This window comes from Schistocerca gregaria, chromosome 7 (assembly GCF_023897955.1).
Source record: "Schistocerca gregaria isolate iqSchGreg1 chromosome 7, iqSchGreg1.2, whole genome shotgun sequence".
Taxonomy (NCBI): Eukaryota; Metazoa; Arthropoda; class Insecta; order Orthoptera; family Acrididae; genus Schistocerca; species Schistocerca gregaria.
Genome location: NC_064926.1, coordinates 495,693,048 through 495,718,586, shown reverse-complemented (window position 1 = coordinate 495,718,586; position 25,539 = coordinate 495,693,048). Strand labels below are relative to the sequence as shown.

The following is a 25,539-nucleotide window of genomic DNA, read 5'->3' as shown; positions in this document are numbered from 1 at the left end:
AAGTGCAAGTGTCTCCTCACCGGCCAGTTTAAATTACACATCCGTCGTCGCTTTCTGTGCTATGCCCGCACCCTCTCTTCCTTATATCTGCACATATATTCCAGTAAACTGCGCACAGTACATTCTCTTTACGCTACTACTAAATACAGTCACTTTTTTCACACACACGTCTTTTATCAGTCTAGTAAAAGGAAAGTGAGACGTATTGCTATGCTTTATAGCGGCATGTACTACTACATTGTGCACCTCTAAACATATTCAGATACACCCGGCGTAATGTTCGAATATCCGTGGAGGCAACTTCACGGGTAACATTGTCTTTCAGTTCTTATATTATGTGTGGATTTGTGTCATAGGCTTTGCTGCTCAAGTGCCTCCGCAGCAAAAAATCAGATGTTATTAGATCCGGAGTATGTGGTGGCCATAAATGTTTGCTGACAGTTAGTTCCTCAGTGAATACATCATGGACTTGTTCCAGCGATACCTTAGACGTGTGGCATGTTGCCCCACCGTGCTGAATGAAGCAGTGTTGTGTTTAATATTCAGAGAGTTGAGCGCGAAAGGTATCAAAAATTTCCATATATGCAACCATGTTGAAGTTAGTGTCAAAAGTATCAGTCAATGATGCGTTTCCTGCTACACTGCACTACACTCTGATTTTTTCACTGTGCGATGGCTGGTGACACACAATGTTATGGTTCTTCTTTGTCCAGCACCTCTTGTTCTGTGGACTGAGATGACTGGAAAGATGAGACCATAGTTCATCACTCATGATGTAATGGAAATGGTCTAACAAACCATCGTTGATGTTCAAAAGCCACGTGGAGTAATCTACACGTTCATGGTTGTCATCCCTGTAATTGCTGCACAAGTCACATGATATGGCTTCAGATTAAGGCTTTTCAATATCCGCTGGCAACTTCTCTTAGTTACATGCGCCTGTTGGGCCAGTTTACGCGTAGTCTTGTTTGGGCTCCGAAGAAATCTTCAGCGAGTGTCTGCAAGAACTTCTGGCGTGTGAACTGAAGAAATCCTTTGTAATTTTACATTTTGCACAGATCTGTAGGTGCGCCAATTTTTTCATAGACTCCGTATTACTGTCTTTGTTTATAGACCTCTATCCAGATACTTGACCCCAAAAACTTCGCAAGTTTCCTTACGAACCTGTTTCCACACATCCTTCCACAATTTCAATTCTTTCTTATATCGAGAAAGTCCTTTTGCAGAACACAAAGTGAAACGTCCATCTCCACTGATGAAATAAACTGAAATGGTCACAGAAGAATGCTAACAATCGATCACTACATACAGCCGTTCAGTGTTGTAGCTGTCTACTCTATTTCAGAAGTCACAATTTGCGTTTGCTTTGAAAGGGTAGGCAGGATACTTTTAACTGTGCCGTCTTGTATAGTTCAGCCCTGCTAGAGCATAATGGTAAATTGAGTTTTCTACGGACACTCGTTTCCTGTATCTAAGCATTGCGTCTGACAACACATTGTGTATAGATTAGATTAGTACTTGTTCCATAGATCATGAATGCGACACTTCGTAATGATGTGGAACGTATCAGTTTAATAAAAGGTGTCTATACAAGATATTACATTAGACAAAATATTACATGACACTTAATATTTTAAATTTTTGTGTGGTTGGGAAATTACCCATTTACTATATCCAAAAATTCATCTAATGAGTAGAAGAAGTTGCCATTAAGAAATTCTTTTAATTTCCTTTTAAATGCTATATGGCTATCTGTCAGACTTTTGATGCTAGCAGATAAGTGACCAAGGACTTTTGTGGCAGCATAATTTACTCCCTTCTGAGCCAAAGTTAGATTTAACCTTGAGTAGTGAAGATCAACGTTTCTCATAGTGTTGTAGCCATGTACACTGCTATTATTTTGAATTCGTTCGGATTGTCAATAACAAATTTCATAAGTGAATATATATATTGTGAGGCTACAGTGAAGATTTCTAGTTCTTTAAATAAGTGCCTGCAGGATGATCATAGATGAGCTCCAGCAATTATTGTGATTACACGTTTTTGTGCAATGAACACTCTAGTACTCAGTGATCAGTTACTTCAGAATATGATGCCATACGAAAGCAGAGAATGAAAATAGGCGTGGTAAGCTAATTTACTCAGATGTATATCGCCAAAATTTGCAATGACCCCAATAGCATAAGAAGCTGAACTCATACGTTTCAGCAGATCCTCAGTGTGTTTTTTTTCCAATTCAAGCCCTCATCAATGTATACACCTAGAAATTTTGAATATTCTACCTTAGCTACAGATTTCTGATCGAAGTCTATATTTTTTAATTATTGGGTCATTCGATTTACTGTGTGGTACTGTATATACTGTGTTTTGTCAAAGTTTAATGAGAGCCCACTGGCAGAGAACCACTTAATGATTTTCTGAAAAACATCGTTTACAATTTCACCAGTTAATTCTTGTCTGTCAGGTGTGATAGCTATACTTGTGTCATCGGCAAAAAGTACCAGCTTTGCATCTTCATGAATATAGAATGGTAAGTCATTAATATACATTAAGAACAGTAGAGGACCCAAAACCGAACCTTGTGGCACCCCATTCTTGATTGATCCCCAGTTTGAGAAATCACCAGTTTTTTGCATCTTATGTGAACTGTTTATTTCAACTTTCTGCACTCTTCCAGTTACGTATGATTTAAACCATTTGAGCACTGTCCCATTCATACCACTGTACTTGAGCTTATCTAAAAGTATTCCATGATTTACACAGTCAAAAGCCTTTGATAGATCACAAAAAATCCCAACAGGTGACTTTCAGTTACTCAGAGCATTTAATATTTCATTAGTGAAAGTATATATAGCATTTTCCGTTGAGAAGCCCTTCTGGAAACCAAACTGACATTTTGTTAAAACTTTATTTTTACAAAGGTGTGAAGCTACTCTACAACACATTACTTTTTCAAGAATTTTGGATAAGGCAGTCAGAAGAGAGATTGGGCAGTAGTTGTTTACATGAGTCGTATCCCCTTTTTTATGCAGTGGTTTAACAGTGGCATACTTCAGTCTATCTTGGAAAATGCCCTGCTTCAGAGAGGTGTTACATATGTGGCTAAGAATCCCACTTATTTCTTGGGAACAAGCTTTTATTATCCTCCTGGAAATGCCATCAATTCCATGTGTGCTTTTAATCTTGAGAGAGTTTATTATCTTCCTAATTTCAGAAGGAGAGGTAGGTGGAATTTCAATTGTATCAAATGGTGTGGGTAAGGCCTCTTCCATTAACTGCCTTGCTTGCTTCTTTATACATTGCTTCCTTATACACTGTTTACTCAAGAACTTTGGAACATCCTGAAACTCCTGCATGGCGTGTTTACAAGAAATCTCGGCTTGTGCCACAGATGGGTGGCGTGAACAACAGCAACTGCTGCGAGGCGTCCAGCCGGCCAGGCGAACGACGGCACTCCAGGGAGGACGGCTCCGACTCGTCCAAAGACTCCAGCCTGCAAAGCGACACCAGCGTCGACTCGGAGGACAGCTTCGCGTCCGTCATCTATGTGCCCAAGTCTGACCAGCAGCAGCAGCCGGTGAGTCACGGGCGGCGGCTTACGTGCGCTAGTTACAGTGCAAGCAGAGCGCCGCGGCCGACAGATGCGCAGACGGCAGGGAGAGCAGTAGTGGTGGGGGTCACAGGCAGGCGCTGTAGGGGAAATGCCGAGTGCTGGAGGGGAAGTGGCATTCTAAGCCGAAACCTCAGATCGGGTTCTTGTAAATATTAACTCGAGCCTCTCCGTGCTCACTCTTGCATGGTGATCAGTCTAAAAGATCTGTCACCTCTGCTTGGTTAATATTTAAAAAGAATTTCACCCAGAATCAGCGATTTATTTTCGCCCGGCTTGTTAACCAGTTGTAACTTTCAGAGAAGCGTCATGAGCGGCGAATTTTGAGTAAAGCCTATACATTTTTCTGGTTGCCATATTAAAATTTTTGCTTCTTTTGCCAAAACATAGTGGAGATAAACACAGTCCCACTTCTCTAACATGTTGTGCAGCCTCAGTTGCAAAGAATTATAAAAAAGTGGTTTATTCAGTTTATTGAGGAACTGGGAAAAGTAAGGTCAGCAGCTTTTAAAAAAGCACATTCTTGGTAAAAAATAAATGTGTAATGTCTTCACTTATGTTGTTCCAAAACCCATAGCATTCCTCGTTTCACCAGCTATCGATGCACCTTACAAATTCCAATCTTTCATAAAATAATCTGTAGTTAGTAGAATAACACTGTAGATAATGAAGTTTTGCGTAATAACAATATGGCCAAGTACTATCCTTTTTGCATGCTATCATTAGCCAAAATCTCATTCCAGTATCTCAGTATCTCAATCCACTCATGAAATATGAAGAAAATGTTGTGAATATTTCATTCTGCCTTTACTACCAGTGCGGTGCGATCGCAAATGAGTGTGCTACGTCAGACCAATTTTCTCGAGATTGGTGGAAGATAGAGACCTCCACCCAAGTTGGCTAAATTCCATACTCTGCAATATGCACCAGATACAAAATCATAGCGACCTCTATTTTTCATTGCAAACTTCTTAGAATTTCGTAGTTGTCTCACTTCCAAGTAAATATCATAATAAGTATGACCATAAACGAAATGATGGGCACATCATCATGAATGTTACATATGAAGTTATAAGGAAATCATATTTTTTTAATTTTTACCGAATAGCTCCTATAAAATCGTTTCAGGAAGATTGCAGGGCGTGCGCCTCGATTTTGTCATCACAGTGCGTCACTGACTGGCTGAAAGCGGGTAATGTCGTCCTTCCCTTCCGAACAAACAAATGAACTCACCCAGTGCTTTCAACAGAAATTGGTCACTGCACATTGGCCACTGTGTCCTGCATGGGCTATAGCCGAAATGTGAGCAGTGGTAATAGGGCTAGTGGGCCAGAACCAGCTAATTCATATAAATTATATTCAGTGATCAACAACTTTCAAATCAAGGTTACGATTCAGCTCCTCTTACCGATGTCGTTTTATGCAACCACACATGACAGAACAGGTTTATTGGCCTGTTCGCTCAGGAGATGTGAAGAACGTTGTCAAATCGTCTTAGGATAACTGGTAAAGTATACGAAGACAACTTAGATATATTATAAAAATTTTATTTACGAAACTACTTTAACACATTAATACCGTAAGTCATGAATTATTGTTTTCATTGGGTTCTTTACCGCAAATTTGTTACTTCCACACTACCTATTTTTTTATCTCCTGTTAATTTCGTAGTTTCAGATGATGACACACACCTCATAAGAAACGTTTCTGTACCATTTACGGAAGGTTACGTGCTACAAATAGAATAAACTTACAAACACATCAAAAATCAATATGACGGCACCACTAATTACACAATGAAAGACTGATTATTGGATAAATCTGCCATAAGTAAGGCATAAGGAATAAACTTACAAGGACATCAAAAACCTGTATGATTACACTACTGATTACATAAGAAACACCGAAGACAGTTCGGTAAGAATGGCATAAGTAAAATATACCATGGTCCAATAATATCTTGTAACTCATGGCCAATCCTCACTTATATTTTTTACTGTATCATTCTTTTTGCTAACAGTTGCCCAAAGCTCTGAGAGGGAACTTACGTTGATTACGTAGCTGTCGCCTGTCTTACTACCGTTCCTGATACACCTGTAGTGTGGGTGGCAGTAAACATCGACAGGAGCAGCTGAATCACCTTGTATACTCAGTAGCATGATAATAATCCAGTTTCAGATTAAAATAAACGATCTCACCATAAAAATAATAATCTCATTAGGTGCAAAACACGTAGTTTTGCACCATCCATGGGGTAAAGTGGAGTAACCGTTTAAATTAATGGAAGAAGAACTTGAAAACAAAACAAAAGCCTTATTACCCTAAAAAAATATGGAAACATACAGAAATTTTTGAAAATACCAGCAAGAGATGCTATGAATCTATTTAAGTACCAAAAGTGGTTTTTGACAAAGAACTACGAACTTTGAAAATAATAACGCTAATATAAGCAAAGCTCTCAACAACCGAAGTTAAAATCTTCTGTGTTTTTACGCCAAGTCATATTTCTTCAAACAATCGACGTTTCCACCTCTGTGCTGGGATCTTCTTCAGGATTTTGTACTGCCCATCGTAGATTGTGCCCAATCTAGAGTCGATAGCACAAGATCGTAAGGAAGATCTCACAATAGAAGTCGAAACGTCGACGGTCTGAAGAAATACGACGTGGCCTAACAACAAAGAAGATTTTAACTTCAGTGACAACGGCGACGAAAGCCTCTTAACTTACAATCTCAAAAACTGGTCCTAATAAAAAGACAGGGACACATGTTACACAGGACATAAATCGAAGACGAAATTGTTCCCTACTTCCTCAGCGGTGGGACGTTAAAATTCACGAGTCTAGCCATGACAAGAGTCCAGCCATGACAAAATAGGCACCCTTCATAATGAGTCTGAATATGGTATTTTATGAGGGGATACAAAAACCTAATGCCACCGAGTTTTTTTATGTGAAAATCCTCAAGGCTTTTTAAGCAAAACAAATGGTATTAGCATTCCACACCTTTATCCGTCATGTTTACATGCACACATCAAGAAAAGTTTCGCATCACCCCTGTTCTCAGAACTCCTGAAGATAAACGTTGATTGTGGGTATTGTATAACAGACACGGTCCCTTTGACTGTTCAGAGATGTCACTAAACCCGCCCAAAGATGTAAATAACCATGCATGAGCAGCGCCTAGTAGACGGAGAGGGTCCGACAGCCGATCAGTTCCAGTCATTCCACCAGGAAGGAGGTACACGGCTCGTGTTGTCTGTAGTTCAGCCATGCCTAGACGGTCAATGCCGCGTTTCGATCGCGTCCGCATTGTTACTTTGTGCCAGAAAAGGCTCTCAACAAGGGAAGTGTCCAAGCGTCTAGGAGTGAACCAAAGCGATATTTTTCGGACGTGGTGGAGATACAGACAGACAGGAACTGTCGATGACATGCCTCACTCAGGCCGCCCAAGGGCTACTACTGCAGTGGATGACCGCTACCTACGGATTATGGCTCGGAGGAACCCTGGCAGCAACGCTACCATGTTGAATAATGCTTTTCGTGCAGCCACAGGACGTCGTGTTACGACTCAAACTGTGCGCAATAGGCTGCATAAACCACGACACCATGCAGCGCAGTACAGATGGGCCCAACAACATGCCGAATGGACCACTCAGGATTGGCATTAAGTTCTCTTCACCGATGAGTGTCGCATTTGCCTTCAACCAGACAATCGTCGGAGCGTGTTTGGAGCCAACCCGGTCACGCTAAACGCCTCATACACAATGTCCAGCGAGTGCAACAAGGTGAAGGTTCCCTGCTGTTTTTGGGTAGCATTATGTGGGGCCGACGTACGCCGCTGGCAGTCATGGAAGGCGCCGTAACGGCTATACGATACGCGAATGCTATCCTCCGACCGATAATGTAAACATTTCGGCAGCATATTAGCAAAGCATTCGTCTTCATGGACGACAATTCGCGCCCCCATCGTGTACATTTTGTGAATGACTTCCTTCAGGATAAAGACATCGCTCGACTAGAGTGGCCAGCATGTTCTCTAGGCATTAACCCTATCGAATATGCCTGGAGTAAATTGGCCTCGCCGTTGAGTGTGACAATCTGGACCAACAGTGCCTTGATGAACTTGTGGATAGTATGCCACGACGAATACAGGCATGCATCAATGCAAGAGGGCGTGATAATGGGTATTAGAGGTACCTGTGTGTACAGTAATCTGGACCACAACATCTAAAGGACTCGCTGTATGGTGGTACAACATATAAAGACGTTTATATTGATCTCTATTCCAATTTTCTATACAGTTTCTGGAACTCTCGGAACCGAGGCGATACAAAACTTTTTTTGATGTGTGTATTTATTTCTCAACATATTCACCCTAGCAACGAACACGTCTCTCTCAACTGTCACAGTAGAACGTTTGACTTGGTTGATGAAGCTACAACTTCATATCTGCTTTCAACATTGCGTCACTATCGAAGTGAAGTCCTCGATCGTATTCTGTAGGTATTGGAAATAGATGAAAATCTGCAGGCGTGAGATCCGGACTGTGTGGAGAATGGTCCACAACAGTGAACCCAAGGTGATGCCAGCCGCTGTAGCCGAGCGGTTTTAGCCGCTTCAGTCCCGAATCGCACTGCTGCTACGATCGCAGGTTCGAATCCTGCCTCGGGCATGGATTTGTGTGATGTCGTTAGGCTAGTTAGCTTTAAGTAGTTCTAAGTCTAGGGGACTGATGACCTCAGATGTTAAGTCCCATAGTGCTTAAAGTCATATGAACCATTTGAACCCAAGGTGTCGGATCGTTGCAGATGCCGCAGCGCTCTTGAGTCTTCTGGCACCGCCATGTTAAAGGAGAGGGTGCTCCATGTGTGGAAGAACTCTCCGAATTCGGAACTCGATTACAGCACGCTGTTTCTTACGCACCAACATAGTTACGTACACCGGCATGTTACACACTACAACTCGGAGCCCTCTAGTGGCAAAGGTCTGCAAATATGTAGACACGAAGAATAAAGACTTAGAATGTTAATAACGTCTGTTATCTTTAAAAATGTGTAAGACTTTTCACATAAAAAATTCGGAGGCATTACTTTTCAGCACGCGCTCTTACTAAATATGCATGCCTCGTTTGGGCCTTCTTCGAAGATGGATCAGCGTGCTGGCCAGCCTGGATGTGGTTTATAGGTGGTTTCGCACATCACAGTAGGTGAATACCGGATTGGTTCCCATGTTCCTCCTCAGTCACATGCTACGTAAACACCAGAATATACTTTATACACAGACAGGTTGGGTACACTGCTTCTGTCCTTAACGGATGGACGAGGGGGGGGGGGGGGGGCGGAGAGTGGGGAGTGAATAGGAGGCAGATGACAGTAGCTATTTGGATTTCATAACCACTTAATCAGAATCTGAATCTGAAGAACCCAAAGTTATCAGATCTTTGGTAGCTTTCTAACAATCTTTTCCATTCTGTAAATAATTCGTGTTAGTACACGAAAACTAAAATATCGTATTAAAAAAATAAAAATTAGTACTAGTCTCACATCTGCGTACACGTGCACACACACACACACACACACACACACACACACACACACACAAATTATATGATTCTAGGGCCATAAAAAATAGCTTTAAAAATTACATCATTATTTGCCCTGAGGGTAAAAAGTCCGTGTTCTACAGCAAACGACTTGTTCCTTGTGATGGTAGACAGCTGGCGATGATGACGTGGTTAGCGTCCTCTTCCGCCATGTACTCGCACGGAGGTGATTCACTCAAATGCTGCAGATGCAGGTGCAGTTTAAAACCTCCGTGACTGGTGCGCTGGAGGAACTTTGTCACGAAAAACTGCTTCCGGTACACGCCAGAGTCACGCCAAGGAACTTCTGGAACTGTCTCTGCACAGCGTGCCGTCCCTTACAGCGGTGTGAGTGACGCAGTCCGCCGTTCCAGCTCTCTCTACTTTGCAGTCACACATACTGTAAGAGGGCTACGTGGGGCACATGGTCGTATTTCATCGTCCCATTGCGTGCTGGCTACTTCGTGAGCTTGTCAGCTACTTCGCTTCCTCTCGCGCGGCAGTGGCCCCCCAATCACACCGTAAAGGTCCTTTTACGACTACGAAACACCTGCCTCTTGTTTTACAATCTGATAAACCAAGTAGTAGCTAGCGTTGCTGATTAAATGTTTCTTCAAGTGCACCGGCCTGACTTCAGCTTACATGGGGTACGTGAGGACCACAGCTAAACAATTCGTGCTACGGTCGCAGAACGCTGACGACCTTTTTCCTATTACTCGTAAATATTTGAGATTAATATGATTTGCAGAATTAGTGACGGTGCCAACACTGAAGAAAAAAAATGCCACGAAATGTGCGGAATATAAGACAATAAGTTTGGTATCTCACTCAGATAAAATTCTAATAAGAGTAACAAAAAGACGATTGCAATCTAAAAATGAGACGTAACTAGATGAAGAACAATTCGGCTTCAGAATGGACAAAGGTACAACAGATTCAGTTGGAGTGTTACGAATAACTGCATATAGACACCTAGAAAATTAATAGAAAAGTTAGCGCTATTTTTGTTGGGGTGATTTAGTTAAATGCTGCTTCCAACAAACGAGTAGTATCAAAATGTAAGGAACAATTGTCGAGTGTATAATATTTGCTGAGGATATGGTTTTATCTAGTGAAGCTGAAAACACAGTTAACTGTATGCGAGGAAGCTGGAATTAAGGTAAATCTGAAAATGACAAAGGCAACACTTTTACAAGACACCCAAACCAGATAAAAATGAAAATTTGTGATGATTTAGCGGAACAAGTTCATAAAAACAGGTATCTAGTGCGTGTAATAACCACTAATTGATATTTAACTTATATTAATAACACTCTGTCTATTTGAACACGCTTATCATCAAACCTACCAGATGAATTTTCATGCGGTTTTCCACAGGTAACTTGATCTTTGTTCGGTGAAACGCATAGGTTTTATTTCATCAAAATCAGATCACGGAAAAAGAAGGTATCGTAATCCGGTAATCCCTTTCCTCTCCTCACAAAAAAAGGTTCAAATGGCTCTAAGCACTATGGGACTTAACATCTGAGGTCTACTTAAACGTAACTAACTGTAAGTAGGCTGTTTAGGTTTTTTTATTGGTAACGCCGCCGCCACGTAGCGCTCTGTATGAAAATCACTGGCTGTGCCGTGTGCAGTCTGTGGCTGGTTGGCATTGTTGTAATACTCGCCATTGTAGTGTTGGGCAGCGGCAGCTGGATGCTAACAGCGCGTAGCGTTGCGCAGTTGGAGGTGAGCCGCCAGCAGTGGTGGACGTGGGGAGAGAGATGGCGGAGTTTTGAAATTTGTAAGAATTGGTGTCATGAACTGCTATATATATTATGACTAGTGAGGTAAATACATTGTTTGTTCTCTATTAAAATCTTTCATTTGCTAACTATGCCTATCAGTAGTTAGTGACTTCCGTAGTTTGAATCTTTTATTTAGCTGGCAGTAGTGGCGCTCGCTGTATTGCAGTAGCTTGAGCAACGAAGATTTTTGTGAGGTAAGTGATTTGTGAAACGTATAGGTTAATGCTAGTCAGGGCCATTCTTTCGTAGGGATTTTTGGATGTCAGATTGCGTTGCGCTAAAGATATTGTGTGTCAGTTTAAGCACAGTCTTGTATAATTTTTCTAAGGGGACGTTTCATAACCTAAGGACATCACACACATCCATGCCTGAGGCAGGATTCGAACCTGCGACCGTAGCAGCCGCGTTGTCCTCTCCTCAAAACCTGTTCAAAAACGTATCTCAGTGTCCCACTCATGTATGCTGTTGCTGCGGTCTTCAGTCCGAAACTGGTTTGATGAGCTCTCAGTGCTACTGTACCCCGCGCAAGACTCTTCATCTCCGAATGACTACTGCAGCCCACACCTATTTGAAGCTGCTTACTGTACTCGTCTTTTGTCTCCCTCTGCAATTTTATACCCTCTCCCCACTTCACTCCAGTACTAAGCTGTTTATTTCTTCATGTCTCAAAATGTGTCCCATCAACCGATCCCTTCTTTTAGTCAAGTTATGCAATAATTTTTTCTCCCCATTCTGCTTAATACCTCTTCATTAGTTACGTGACCTACCAACCTAAACTTTATCAATCTTCTGTAGCTTCGCATTTCAAAAGCTTCTATTCCCTTTTTGTCTAAACTGTTTATCATCTGTACAGAAAGCAGATGGCAGTTATAAGAGTCGAGGGACATGAAAGGGAAGCAGTGGTTGGGAGGGGAGTGAGACAGGATCGTAGCCTCTCCCCGATGCTATTCAATCTGTATATTGAGCAAGCAGTAAAGGAAACGAAAGAAAAGTTCAGAGTAGGTATTAAAGTCCATGGAGAAGAAATAAAAACTTTGTGGTTCGCCGATGACATCGTAATTCTGTCAGATACAGCAAAGGACTTGGAAGAGCAGTTGAACGGAATGGACAGTGTCTTGAAAGGAGGGTATAAGATGGACATCAACAAAAGCAAAACGAGGATAATGGAATGTAGTCGAATTAAGTCGGGTGATGCTGAGGGAATTAGATTAGGAAATGAGACACTTAAAGTAGTAAAGGAGTTTTGCTATTTGGGGAGCAAAATAACTGATGATGGTCGAAGTAGAGAGGATATAAAATGTAGACTGGCAATGGCAAGGAAAGCGTTTCTGAAGAAGAGAAATTTGTTATCATCGAGTATAGATTTAAGTGTCAGGAAGTCGTTTCTGAAAGTATTTGTATGGAGTGTAGTGGAGTGTAGCCAAGTATGGAAGTGAAACATGGACGATAAATAATTTAGACAAGAAGAGAATAGAAGCTTTCCAAATGTAGTGCTACAGAAGAATGCTTAAGACTAGATGGGTAGATCACATAACTAATGAGGAGGTATTGAATAGAATTGGGGAGAAGAGGAGTTTGTGGCACAACTTGTCTAGAAGAAGGGATCGGTTGGTAGGACATGTTCTGAGGCATCAAGGAATCACTTTCATATCCTGTCTGGCTTCGGTACAAATTGTATATTTTACCTCTGCTACCTTCAAAATTGCAAAAAGTATATTCCAGTAAACCTTGTCAAGAAGATTCTCTACCTCCACGAAAACTATAAATGTAGGTTGGTCTTGCTTTAGTCAATCTTCTAAGACAAGTAGTAGGGTCAGTATTCCAACATTTCTTCGAAACCGAAACTAATATTCTCCAATCTAGGTTTCTAATAGTCTTCCCATTCTTCTGTAAATGAGGCATCTCAATAATTTGCAACCATGGCTTATTAAACTGATAATTCGGCTACTGACTCACTCTAAAGTAGTAACACGTAGTGAAGATAACGGGATGATGTAGCTCGTCCACCTACTGGAGTTGATAGTGAAAAAATTGAAACACAAGGAAAATGCACACCCTCTTCAGTTAAAGGTTTGAGTGAGTACAATGTAAAACTCCGAAGAGAAAATATAAATGCTCCTAATCTATGGAGAATATAAATTAGGACGACAGTAATTGCAGTTATGTCCGTTTACTGTGAAATCCATCCGGTTTCGAACAGGTCTTGAGGAGAGGTAGTGGTTTACTAAATAAAAAACGCAGGGCTCTATTTTTAAAAAAGAGGTACTGCTGTTCATATCTTAGTATCTAAGAAAGTTACAAGAAAGGCATTCACGATGGTTAATGTCGCACAGGTAACTAAACAACATTTGCTTATCATATTTACGTATTTTGCTCTTGGAAAAAATGGTTTTTTTTTTAGGGGGGAGGGGGTGGTACAGATAGAATTGTTTCCTCGATTACTTGTATGTGACTCAACAACACATATATTCATTGCTTTCAGGAAATTAGTTTCTCAGACACACACTGCCTGACAAAAAAAAAAAAAAAAAAAAAAAAAAAAACGGAAGGAACCAGAATGGGAGGAGGAAGCAAAATGTATCTTCACAAGTTGAGAGGGTGTATTATATTATTCTAGTGATTACAAAATCGAGCCGGCCGCTGGGACCTAGCGGTTCTACGCGCTTCAATCCGGAACCGCGCTGCTGCTACGGTCGCAGGTTCGAATCCTGCCTCAGGCATGGATGTGTGTGACGTCCTTAGGTTAGATTTAAGTAGGTGTAAGCCTAGGGGACTGATGATCCCTCAGATGTTAACACAATGCTGGCATTGGGACGCAGCTGGTCCCAAACATGTGCTGTCTGAAAGAGATCTGTGAACCTTTTTGGCCATGAGAGTACCTCAACATCCTGCAGACGGTTCACAGGACACGTGTCGTGAGGGCACGAGCAATGTTCTGTTGAAAAATGGCCCATGACACGGTCATGTGAGAGGTAACACACGAGGACGCAGGGTGAGCATGTCCATGACGTACCGTTGGGAAGTCACAGTTCACACCATGCGTGATCTGAAGACATACCAGACGGCTTCACACACCATAACTCCAGGAGGAACAGCGCTGTAGCTCTCTAAAACATTGAAAAAATGGGCGCTGTCCTTAGGCCGTCGTATAATCACCTACAATGAGCACCTAGGATGGCGGAGAACTGCGATTCGCCGCTGAATACAACGCGATACCATTCATCAGCAGTGCACGGTTCCCGGTCGTGGCATCCCACAAAACGCAATCATTTGTGTTGCGGTGATAATGGCAACCTATACATGGACGGTAACTCCCTAGTCCAGATAGCAGGCGCAGATGTAAAGGGGTTACAATGTACTCAGTGCCCAATAAGGCGAGCCTCCCTTATCGCAGCCAGTCCTGCTCGACAGTAACTTTGACGACGAGTACCCCTGCCCTCAGGTTCCCATGCAGTGCAATGCGGGGCCACGTCACATGCGAATGTCTCAAAAATCTGCACTATTCGACAACCGGCTAAGTGGGGAACTACAATGAAGTCATTTTCCATTTCTATCAGATGCTGATAACGCTGTCTCACACGAGTATGCGGCAGTGTCCTTCAGAGTGATCACTCAACATCTGACGCTGTTCACGCGTCTTATATACCCTATCAGGCATGAACAGCTCTAAACCAATATAATGGCCATTCTACTTGACACACAGACTTGTTACGGAGCGAGGTGGCGCAGTGGTTGGCACACTGGACTCACATTCGGGAGGACGACGGTTCAAACCCGCGTCCGGCAATCCTGATTTAGGTTTTCCGTTATTTCCCTAAATCGCTTCAGGCAAATGCCGGGATGGTACCTTTCAAATGGCGCGGCCGACTTCCTTCCCTATTCTTAAAAAAAATGGCTCTGTGTACTATGGGACTTAACTGCTGAGGTGATCAGTCCCCTAGAACTTAGAACTACTTAAATCTAACTACGAACATCACACACATCCATGCGCGAGGCAGGATTGAACCTGCGACCGTAGCGGTCGCGCGGTTCCAGATTGTATCGCCTAGAACCGCTCGGCCACACCGACCGGCCCCACTTCGTCCCTACTCCTATGGGACCGATGATATCGCAGCTTGGTCTCCCCCCCCCCCCCCCCTCCACCCCAAATCAACCAATTGTCACTCATTTACGTACTCATGAATGGTGTGTACATGTTAAACTCAGACGCGAGTGTGTCTTCGGGGTGCTTCAAGTTTTTTTGTCTGGCAATGTATAAGTAATCATACTGAACCGCACGTCGTGAAACTTATGGAATTAGTTAACCGATACCACGCTGCATCAATAGATCAAAAGACCGATGCCCGATAAATGTAATTCCACACCCTGGAGACGATTACGGCTGGGATAGCATCGAAGAATGTCGAGTCGTGGTGTCTCTCTTGGCGCAGCAGCAGCGCTGCTTGCCTTAGCGGTGGCCCACCAGCCTACAGAGCTTTGAGTTGAAATGATTTTGTTTATTTAGAGACCTGTTGTCTTACATTCGACAACAGTTCGTTCATGTCACAGCTTTTCATGTAGATTAAATATTCCATATTACAAACAGTAATTATTGTTTTCAGCAGTTGCAATGGAAGTAATAATAAATTAAAAATACATTAGCAACTGAAAGAAAAAAACAAAAAGTATTCACCAGAATGAGATTTTCACTTTGCAGCGGAGTGTGCTCTGATATGAAACTTCCTGGCAGATTAAAACTGCGTGCCGGACCGAGACTCGAACTCAGGACCCAGGACTTTTGCCTTTCACGGGCCAAGTGCTCTACCTTTTTTTTTTTTCGATGCATGAGAACGTGGATAAGGGTGTTGCATCATGTGACAGGTAGACATGGCACACCCCAACTTTGAGGTGGGTCAAGGAAGACGCTGCGGAGATAACCGGCAAAAGTTTGTCGGTAATATGGTTTTCGGGTGAGGGTGCTATGCGCGGTCACAACTTTGTACCAGAAGTCGAGGACTGTATGCGGACCACTTTGAAAGAGGTATTCTAAAGCCTGTCCTAGAAACCAGATTAGGGTATGGTGCTTAGCAAGAGGATAGTGAAATGTCTGGGGCAACAACAGGAAATCCGGGGTTACCGTCATGGCGGGGCACGGAGGTAAAAGCCCACGATTCGTTGGATGAGGAGCCATACGTTTTGTTTCAGGGGGCACGTAAGACGGTGCTCGTCGGTGTCTTCGAGCTGACAGTCAGGGCAGAGTGGGGAGGTAGCCAGTCCTATGCGATAAAGTCCACTATTAGTCGGGAATTTGCCATAGACTAAAACGTACCAGAGTGCAGACACAGACGTCGGTAAAAAGGGTGCATGCACACACCCCCAAACCGTTCGCTAGTTAATGTGAGGATGCTGTAGCACCATGGGGTTGCAACGGTTGGATAGCATAAACAAACGATAATAATCTTTTGTACGGGGAGGACGGGTGACTGGAAGATCGGCCCTAACGTAGCTGAGTTCTATGAAACAATTGGCGACGTGGTACAATAATGGAGAAATAGGTGCCACATTGATCGGTGGATCGAGAGAAGCTGGTCGGAGGATATCTAAGAGACCGCGTGTTAAGGACGGGACCGGCCCCTGCCAGTGCCGCAACAGAGTGTGGAGGAACAGTGCAGAAGATCGTGCCCGCACGTTGACGAGTCCGAGGCCACCTTTTGCAAGAGGCAGTGTTAGACATCTGAGCTACCCAAGCACGACTCAGGTCTGGTCCTCACAGCTTCACTTCTACCAGTATCTCGTCTCCTACCTTCAAATCTTTACAGAAGCCCTCGTGCGAACCTTGCAGAACTAGCACTCCTGAAAGAAAGGATATTGCGGAGACATGGATTAGCCACAGCCTGGAGGATTATAATACTCATATTTTAAGAAGATATGATGATAGATGATAGGAAATACTTGGATAGAAAGAGAGAGAGAGAGAAATGTTACCCTGTCTGAGCCAGCCTGATCTGAAAGTCTCAGAACTACTTCGAGCCATGCAGTCCCGATTCGCTACAGTTTAATTTACGGATTAATATTCCTAAATTTTATAGCTATTATGTTTATTGTGGAAAGCGCAGGGGTGCGTCAGAGTAATTTATGCTATTTCTTGGGGTTGTTAACTAACCTTCAGATCCTATATTATGTGTCTTGAATTTTACCTGCTATGTAGCTTATATACCAAGTGTTCAGTTACAGATGTTACATCCCAACAGCGATATATGGACATGCTTGCTGTTTGTACTTAAGCTAGAACAGGTTTACGGAGTTGATTGCATTACACTGTTTATTCTGATACAGTTTAATTATTCTAGATGTTGTACGTTATGGTGAACGTGTTTGAATGAATGTGTATTTCTATGTTGCTGTCCGTGTTGGTGCACGAATTAGGCCTGCTGTCTTACGTGCTTCGTATGTGTTGCAGCGTTCTGTTATACGGCCGTGTCTGTGTTTGTCACATAATGTCATTGAGACATAATCATTACTTCCCACTCGTCTTCGTCTCTTACTGCCCGTAATGTGTCACGAACTGCGTTGGTATCTGGTGTGCTGCTCTGTATCGATAACAGTGAAAACATGGGGATCCATTTCCTCAGCACTATGGCTGCGGTCTAGGCGGTGTGACCGCGCAGTGTAAGGGCCGTGGCGTGTCAGGAAGTGAACTACACGCCGCCTGGGATTGATATGGCTATCAATGGGAGACCACGACGTTTGGAACGCGGATTTACTGCAAACTTCGTACACTCTTTGTACCCCATGAGGACAACAAAATGAGTAAGCAGTAGCGCGTACTTCTCAAGCGTTACTGAGAAAATCGCAATTTCGGTCATCAAATATATATCTGTGCGTGGCCATTTTAACAATAAAGCGGCTGCGGCTAAGTGGTGCTGGCACGGTAGCTCAGCGTCTTTGGTCAGAGCGTTAGCTATCCTTTGTAATAAAAAAAATGAACGAACAAACTCCACCGGTGGCATCGGACGTCCGACCTGAACAAATTCAACGAACAATATAGAACAGCGTTTTTTTTTTAGTGTTTGTCGTTCATGCCGGTGGATCGCTGGGTCAAGTTCCGTTGGTCAGTTTTTTTATTTTTTATATTCAATACAGTCATTTTCTTTATTATTTATATTACAATTGATATAATGGCGAAAATACGTTCAAATGGCTCTGAGCACTATGGGACTTAACATCTGTGGTCATCAGTCCCCTAGAACTTAGAACTACTTTTTTTTTACGCTACCCCTTTTCTTTATTTTTTTATTTTTTTAAAGGATACAGTTGGTGTATTAATGTGATTTTTTTATTTATTCATTTATTTATTTTTAATTTTTTTAATTATCTATTTTTATTTCTTTTTTTTTAACAGTAAGGAACAGAAAAGTAGTAAGTGCACTCGTTGCGTCGAGTTGGGGACGCACGAATCTAAAACCATACTAATAGTTGTAGAAAAGCGCATAAAGAAAGAGAGCAAAGTGCGGGGCGAAGGAAACCATGAAACAAAACTGAAGGGTGGAATCCATTCCACCATTAACCAGTACTACATCTTGCACCGGATGGGAAAACTAAAACTGCGAAGACCTTTTCGCACCGGGGATAAAAAGAGGAAATGGGACAAATACTGCTATAGAGTGTGAGGGTTCACAACGAAACTCTCCATCTGCTGTATCATCCGGGTATGACTTCTCGTAATGATGAAAGTAGATCCCACGTTGTACCGTGTAGTGTTTAATTATCGTATTGTAATTTTAGCTTCTCTTACCCGTGATGTTCCAGCTACGTGGAGGGTCGTGGAACGCACTCCACAAAAAATTGGAAAAATATTGTCGATACTTTGGGTTACGGAGGATCTTGCAATGTCGTTCCTGCAAATAGTTCCAAAAGTCTAAAGTGTCCTTAGTGCCGTCTTGAAACAAATAATGCACTGCATGTCCACGAAGCCACGTCATTCCATTAGTTTTAGTGCGTGGGTAATACGTTTCATCCGGGTATAAGATAGTCTTGGGGTCGATATGATGCGGCGTTACCCGAAGGAAGTATGCTGACATTTGCCTCACTAAGTGCCACACTGCTGTAGACTCGCCACAGCTAAGACGGTGTTCATCGTTGTTTTGAACGCCACAGCTCGTGCACATGGGTGAGTCTACCACGTGGATCGCATGTAGCCTTGATCTGGTCACCTGCTTACCGTTGACAGTGATATACCACATCGCCATGACGTCAGTGTCTAGTGTTACGTGGTGAATTGTCCTCCACACTACTCGCCAGTTGACGTTCGGGTGCTTCCTCTCCACGAAGTTATCGGGTCGTCCACGTTGCAGGACCCTATAAACAGTCTTTGCCGTCGCCAGTTGAGTCGCTGGTAAGGCAAGTCGAACGTAACTGAGTTCGAGATAAAAGACACCGATGTAGAAGAGCGAAGAGGGGACGTGGTGTATCGGCACAGGCGGCAACAGGGAGGGCGGTGCTAGTTCTTCTATTAACAAACTGGTCAGACTGTCCGGACGGCGGTGCCACAGTTTGACTAATGTGCTCACAAATAGGACGACCGCTCTGTCATAAACGTGATAAAGGCCAAGCCCTCCCCGATCCGGGGGAAGGGTGGGAGTCTCGTATTTGATCTTGAAAAGCATTCCAGAACTCACGAAGGACCCAAAAGCCGCAAGTATACGGCGAGCTAACATCACCGGTATAGGTAATATCTGGGCGTAGTGCGGAATGCGTGACGCTAAATGTGTGTTGACATACTGGGTCCGTTGGATGATATCCAGGGCTCGTAGGCGGTTGTTGGCAATTCCAGTCCGAACATTTCGTAAAAGCCGTCGAAAGATGTGAGCAGCGGTCCGTCGTATATCGTCTGTAAAATCAATGCCGAGACATTTCAAACTATCACTGAGCTGTAAGGGGGTGACACTGTTCTCAGACAATCCGACCCCGATGTTCATCGCCACCGATTTTGCAACGTTGATACGACTACCAGTGGTCATGCCATATTTCGCTATCCAAGTTAGTGCGCTAGCGGTGTCGTCACCGTTGCGGATGAAAATCACCAGGTCGTCAGCGTACGCTTTACATCGGAAAGTGTGGCCTCGTAACGTCATACCCGTTAGTCGTTGGCGCAGGCCGCAGAGGAGAGGTTCCATGGCCACAGCGTAAAGTAAAGTGGACAGAGGGCAGCCTTGGCGTATCGATCGAGAAATGGTGAGGGGCTGCGAAGGTCGGCCGTTGACGATTACCTTGGACGTCGCGCCACGGAGTAGTCGCATGACGACAGTGACGAATGGCTGTGGGTACCGCAGATGTTGGAGGACCGCTTCCAAATAGTTGTGGTCCACTCGGTCGAAAGCTTGACTAAAATCGATGGCCACCAGTGCACCCTTCAGACGACATGCCCTCGCCAGTGAGGTCAAGTCTCGATATTCGCTGAGTGCCGTTTGAATATTATTGTCGCCTCCTAATGACGTCTGATCGGGTGAGATAAAATTTCCTAGGGTCTGGCGTATCCGCGCCGCCAACAGTCGAGAAAATATCTTGAAGTCGCAGTTCAATAGCGTCAACGGGCGGTAGTCCTGCAGTCGTGAGCCACCGGACGGTTTGTGAATAGGAATAATCATCCCTTCCACAAGGGCCGCAGGGAGCAGCATGTCCGGGGATAGTAGTTCGTGACAGATGTCCGTCCATCGGGAGGCTAATAAATATTGAATAGTCCGTGGGGGCCTTGGAAGAGCGGGGCGACGTCTTCCGCAAAGAATCGTGAACGTTCGCGACGTTTGTCCGTCCCGGAAGGTGCGTAGATATTGATAAGGAGGACACCCAGTACTGTGAGTGCCATTCCTCTTGCCCCAGGCAGAAACAGGATATCGTCCGCCACTATCCCTTCCCGAAGAAGTACAGCGACACCGCTGCCTGTTGGGGAAGCTGGAGAGACGCAAGCATCGTAACCGTACATGCCTGGGAAGTCGTCGACGTACACTTCCTGGAGGAGGGCTATGTCGATGGAAGCAGAGTTCAACATATCCTGAAGCAAGGATAACTTAGCGCGCGTCCGTATACTGTTGATGTTTATTGTTGCAATGCGATAAGTTTGAGGTCTATCCACAGCACCCGTGTTGCCCATCAGTACCCCTGTAAGGCTGTCTCGTCACTCTAACTGATGGCGGGAAAGGGTCAGCACTGGTGGGGTAAATTTCCCCCCATGTCGTCCGACACGATGGGCAAGGAGTGTGCCTCACAGTCGTCCACCCAGTCGCCATGAAGTACCATCGGCTGTTGGTGGCTGTTAGTGGCTGCTGTGGCACTCGGCGCTGACTCCATCGGCTCTTCTGGCTGGGAATCGGCAGCGGGTGTCTGCTTGTGATGCTGCTGTTCTGTGGGGTTGGGGGGGGCTGAAGCCGTCACCACGGCGATCTGTTGAGTTTGAAGTTACAGCGGCCTCTGTACCGCCGGTACCGTCGTCGGAATTTCCACAGTCCATGTCAGACGATCGCTGCAAACACTCGTCCGATGGAGCACGCCGCCGTCTCTTGTGTTTTCGCAGGGAACGCTGTTTACGGACGTGTGCTTCAGTATCTGAATGTGGGTGGATTTCTTCAGCTGCTCCGGTGTCTGGAAGAAAAGCCGCTGTCGGCACAACCCGTGGGTCAATGTCCATCCTGGCATCCACGCCTTCTTGCAAGATCGGTCGGTGATTATCTTCAGGTGGGGGTGCCGTTGTAAAGGCCGGATCCTGTACTGCAGAAGCCATTATGTTCTCGCCATCGGGGGCGGCTATCGGACTAATGTCGTCAGTATCGGTAAAGGTTGCTGCCCGTGTAACTTCAGCGTAATTGAGAGGAAGGGTCGTCACCGTAGAAGGAGTCATAGATTCACCTGTCGGAATTTGAGTAAGCCGTCGTCGGAGACAATCCGAACGGACGTGCCCTACTTGGCCACAACCAGAGCAAGTGCGTGGCTGACCGTCATACATAATGATCGCCCTACATCCGCCGATGACAAGATATGACGGATCATGTTTGGTCAATTCAATTTTAATCTGTCGTACCCCGTTAAGAACTGGGTACGTTGTAAAGGTGGTCCATTTTTCGGCCATATGGCTGATCACTCTGCCGTAGGGCTGGAAAGCCGCGGTGACTACGTCCGATGGTACTTCAAAAGGGAGCTCGAAGACGCGTATCGTACGTAGGCCAAGCCCCGCGTGCTCGATAGAGACCGCCCCAATATGGCCATCAGAATGTTTGAATTTAAGACCGTTGGCATGTGCGCTCACGATTCTGTTGCACACCTCGTCACTTACTAGCTTGACGTAGACAACACTGCTCGTGATAAGAGAGATGGATACCAATTATGTCTCGCGGGTAAATTTTAACGTCGTCACAAAGGAAACGTTCCACTTCAAAAGCTCGCGGTCGTGCATGATCGGGTTGAAAACTGATCTTGATGGTGGTTTGTCTGTATGAATTTGCCGTGTTGCGTCGGTAGTGATGGACTTTAAACTAGCGACAACGCAGTAGTAAACAACTACGAGCACTCGCGACCGCGCGGACGGGACGTAAACAAGACGTCCTCGCCGCAGCGCTGCGGAAAGCAGACTGAACTTAGAACTACTTAAATCTAACTAACCTAAGGACAACAAACAACACCCAGCCATTACGAGGCAGAGAAAATCCCTGACCCCGCCGGGAATCGAAACCGGGAACCCGGGCGCGGGAAGCGAGAACGCTACCGCACGACCACGAGATGCGGGCGCGAAAATACGTGTAATCGGATGAACTTTTATTAAATTTACAATGTTATTTGGCAGTCTACTAATTTTTATTATCACAAATAATGTAATATTCATAACTATCGACTAGTAAACGACCAAACGCATAAAGTGATACTGAAAATGTATGCTTGTACGCGATTTGAGAAATCCCTTATACCTGGATGGAGCCCGAAACGACTTGTTACCTCCAAGTTTTGACCGGCACAGACGGCTTTCGAAAGACGTACAATTAATCGTCACTTTCGACATTACGAGTAAAAGTTGCAGGCTGGTATTTTTCGTAAAAACATGGAAAACATAAAGTTAAACGGCACCAGCTGCATTGAATAAATGCTATGTTTCCGCATACGCAAGGTCTTTTGACGATTTCCGTGGAAAAACAAAACTTGGTTAACATTTACAAAAAACTTCTCTTTCAGACGACAGTTTAGAAGTAAACCATGCATAATGCAGTATTTCCTTAAAAATCGGCGCTGATAATTGATTATGCAGTATCGAGTGTATTTTAATAGCGTCTTCCGAGAAGCAATTTCTCGTTCTGTTTCGATTTAAATACGAACAGTTTTGAAGACACGGACAAGCATACATTTTCAGTATCACTTTATGCGTTTGGTCGTTTACTAGTTGATAGTTATGAATATTACATTATTTGTGATAATAAGAATTAGTAGACTGCCAAATAACGTTGTAAAGTTAACAAAAGTTCATCCGATTACACGTATTTTTCCCATTATATCAATTTGTAATACAAATAGTAAAGAAAATGACTGTGTTGAAAATAAAAAAAAACTGACGAACGGAATTCGATTCAGCGATGGCTTGAACGGCAAAAACTTTTAAAAACATTTTGTTCTGTATTGTTCGCTGAATTTGTTCAGTGCGGACGTACGATGACACCCGTTACGTTCGGTCGTTCATCCGTTAGCTCAGTTTTTTTTTATTATAAAGGGTAACTAACGCTCTTACCGAACTCGCGTTTTTATTTTTTATCTTTTTATTTTTTTTACGTTTGCTGTTAGTTACCTTGGCCACTTTTACATCTCTTATTTTAGAGCCCCTTAGGTAAAAAAAAAACTAAGTGCCACCGCCACTTTTCATCCTATAACAAAAAAATCTGGTCCACTTCAGGCGTTGGCTCCTGACTAAGGCTACCCCAGAGAGCTGCCTATATACCAGGGGAAATACGATAATTCAAGGTTAGAGCTATCCTTACAAACAATACAAAATCTTCCTTTTTCTGAATTTTATTTTTATTTATTTATTTTGTTTATTTTTGTTACGTAATTGATCAGAGGCCTTGAGAATCACGTCTTCCCGAAATCGATGTGTTCCGTTCAATTGTTCAGGATTGTTCATTTGTTCAAACAGGAAACCTTCTTCTCTCTTGGCTTAACACATTCCAACTGCTAGGCGGGTCGTGAAAACCACTCCCAAGGAAGTTCGAGAAAAATTGTCTGTATTTTGGGTGACGAACAACGACATAATGACGGTCATTGAGGTATGTCCAAAAATCGAGTACAGAGTCTATCTCATTTTGTTCGGTTTCGTTCGTTGTATCTGCTCGTGGCGGATGTCGCCAGACATCCGTTTCAGGTCGTCGTTGATCTATTAACCCAGTTTCTTTTTTTATTACAGAGGGGAGGTAAGCCTCTGACGGAACACGCTGAGTTACCGTGCCGGCGGAACACGCTGAGCTACCGTGCCGGCACCATTCGGCCGCAGCCGCTTCATGGTTGAAATGGCCACGCACAGATATATATATTCTACAAACGAAATTATCTTGAGATTTTATCAATAACGCTTGTGAAGTATGCGCTACTGCTTACACATTTTGTTGTCTTCATGGAGTACTACGAGTGTACGAAGTTTACAGTAAATCAGCCTTCCAAACGTCGTGGCCTCCCGTTGTAAGTCTCGGACGTTGCCTGGTGTCCGGGAAGAACTGATAAACCCTACGGCCCTTATCGTTGAACTCCCATTCCCTTTGCCAGTATCCACCCGCCCTTTAACGAGTTGGCACTTCTCAATAACGTCCTGTCGGGTAGTCTCGATTACCTTATCCCGTCTCGCCCTCAGACAGTACGCTACCTATAGCCTACAGAGCGCATGTGTGCGTGTGTGCGCAGGAGGCGAGCCACAGCACCTCCCCGCTGAGCCTGCAGCAGCAGCAGCAGCAGCTGTCGCCGCCCAAGTCCCCACAGCCCGCCTCCCCCAAGCTGCGGACCGCCTCCGCGTCGCCGCCCAGCCCGGAGCCGTCTCCGCCGCCGCTGTCGACGCCGCCCCCGGCGCCGTCGTTCCTCGCGCCGCCGCTGACGCCGCCGCCGTCGCCGCGCCTGCCGCCCCCGCAGCCACAGCCGCCCCCGCAGCCGCCGGTCGCCGTTTCTGTGTCCGTGGAGCCTCCGGAGGACGAACCTCCGCCTCCGCCGCCCCCGGAAGGCGCCACCTCGACGGCCACCGCCCCCGTCGCTCCCGAGCCCCCCGCCGCCCCGGCGCCTTCCACCAGCCCGGCTACCCCTGCTGCCCCCGCCGTCACACCGGAGGCCGAAGCTGACGCCGAAGCGGAGGCGGAACTCAAGAAGCAGCGCCTGCGGCAGGTGCAGGAGATGCTCCGGACGCGAATCACACCTCTGGCGTCGCGATCATCAGGTAACAAGGGGACCCCGTTATTATATCCCTTATAAAAATGCATAACTATTTTTAGAGGATATAAAAATGTAACTATTTATTTAGAGGAAACACTCTCCTAGTAAATTTGTTTGTCCTTTGATTTATCGTGATCTG

The 25,539-nt window shown here is 44.4% G+C and overlaps 1 protein-coding gene across 1 annotated transcript in view; it reads left to right on the top strand.

Moving 5' to 3' along the window:
- Positions 1-25,539, top strand: part of LOC126282446 (uncharacterized) — a 781,073-nt gene that overhangs the window by 728,516 nt on the left and 27,018 nt on the right. The window contains exons 15-17 of the mRNA XM_049982101.1: positions 3,392-3,577; positions 24,885-24,995; positions 25,269-25,404. Of these exons, the coding sequence (XP_049838058.1) occupies positions 3,392-3,577; positions 24,885-24,995; positions 25,269-25,404 (433 nt within the window). The remainder of the gene's footprint in view (positions 1-3,391; positions 3,578-24,884; positions 24,996-25,268; positions 25,405-25,539) is intronic.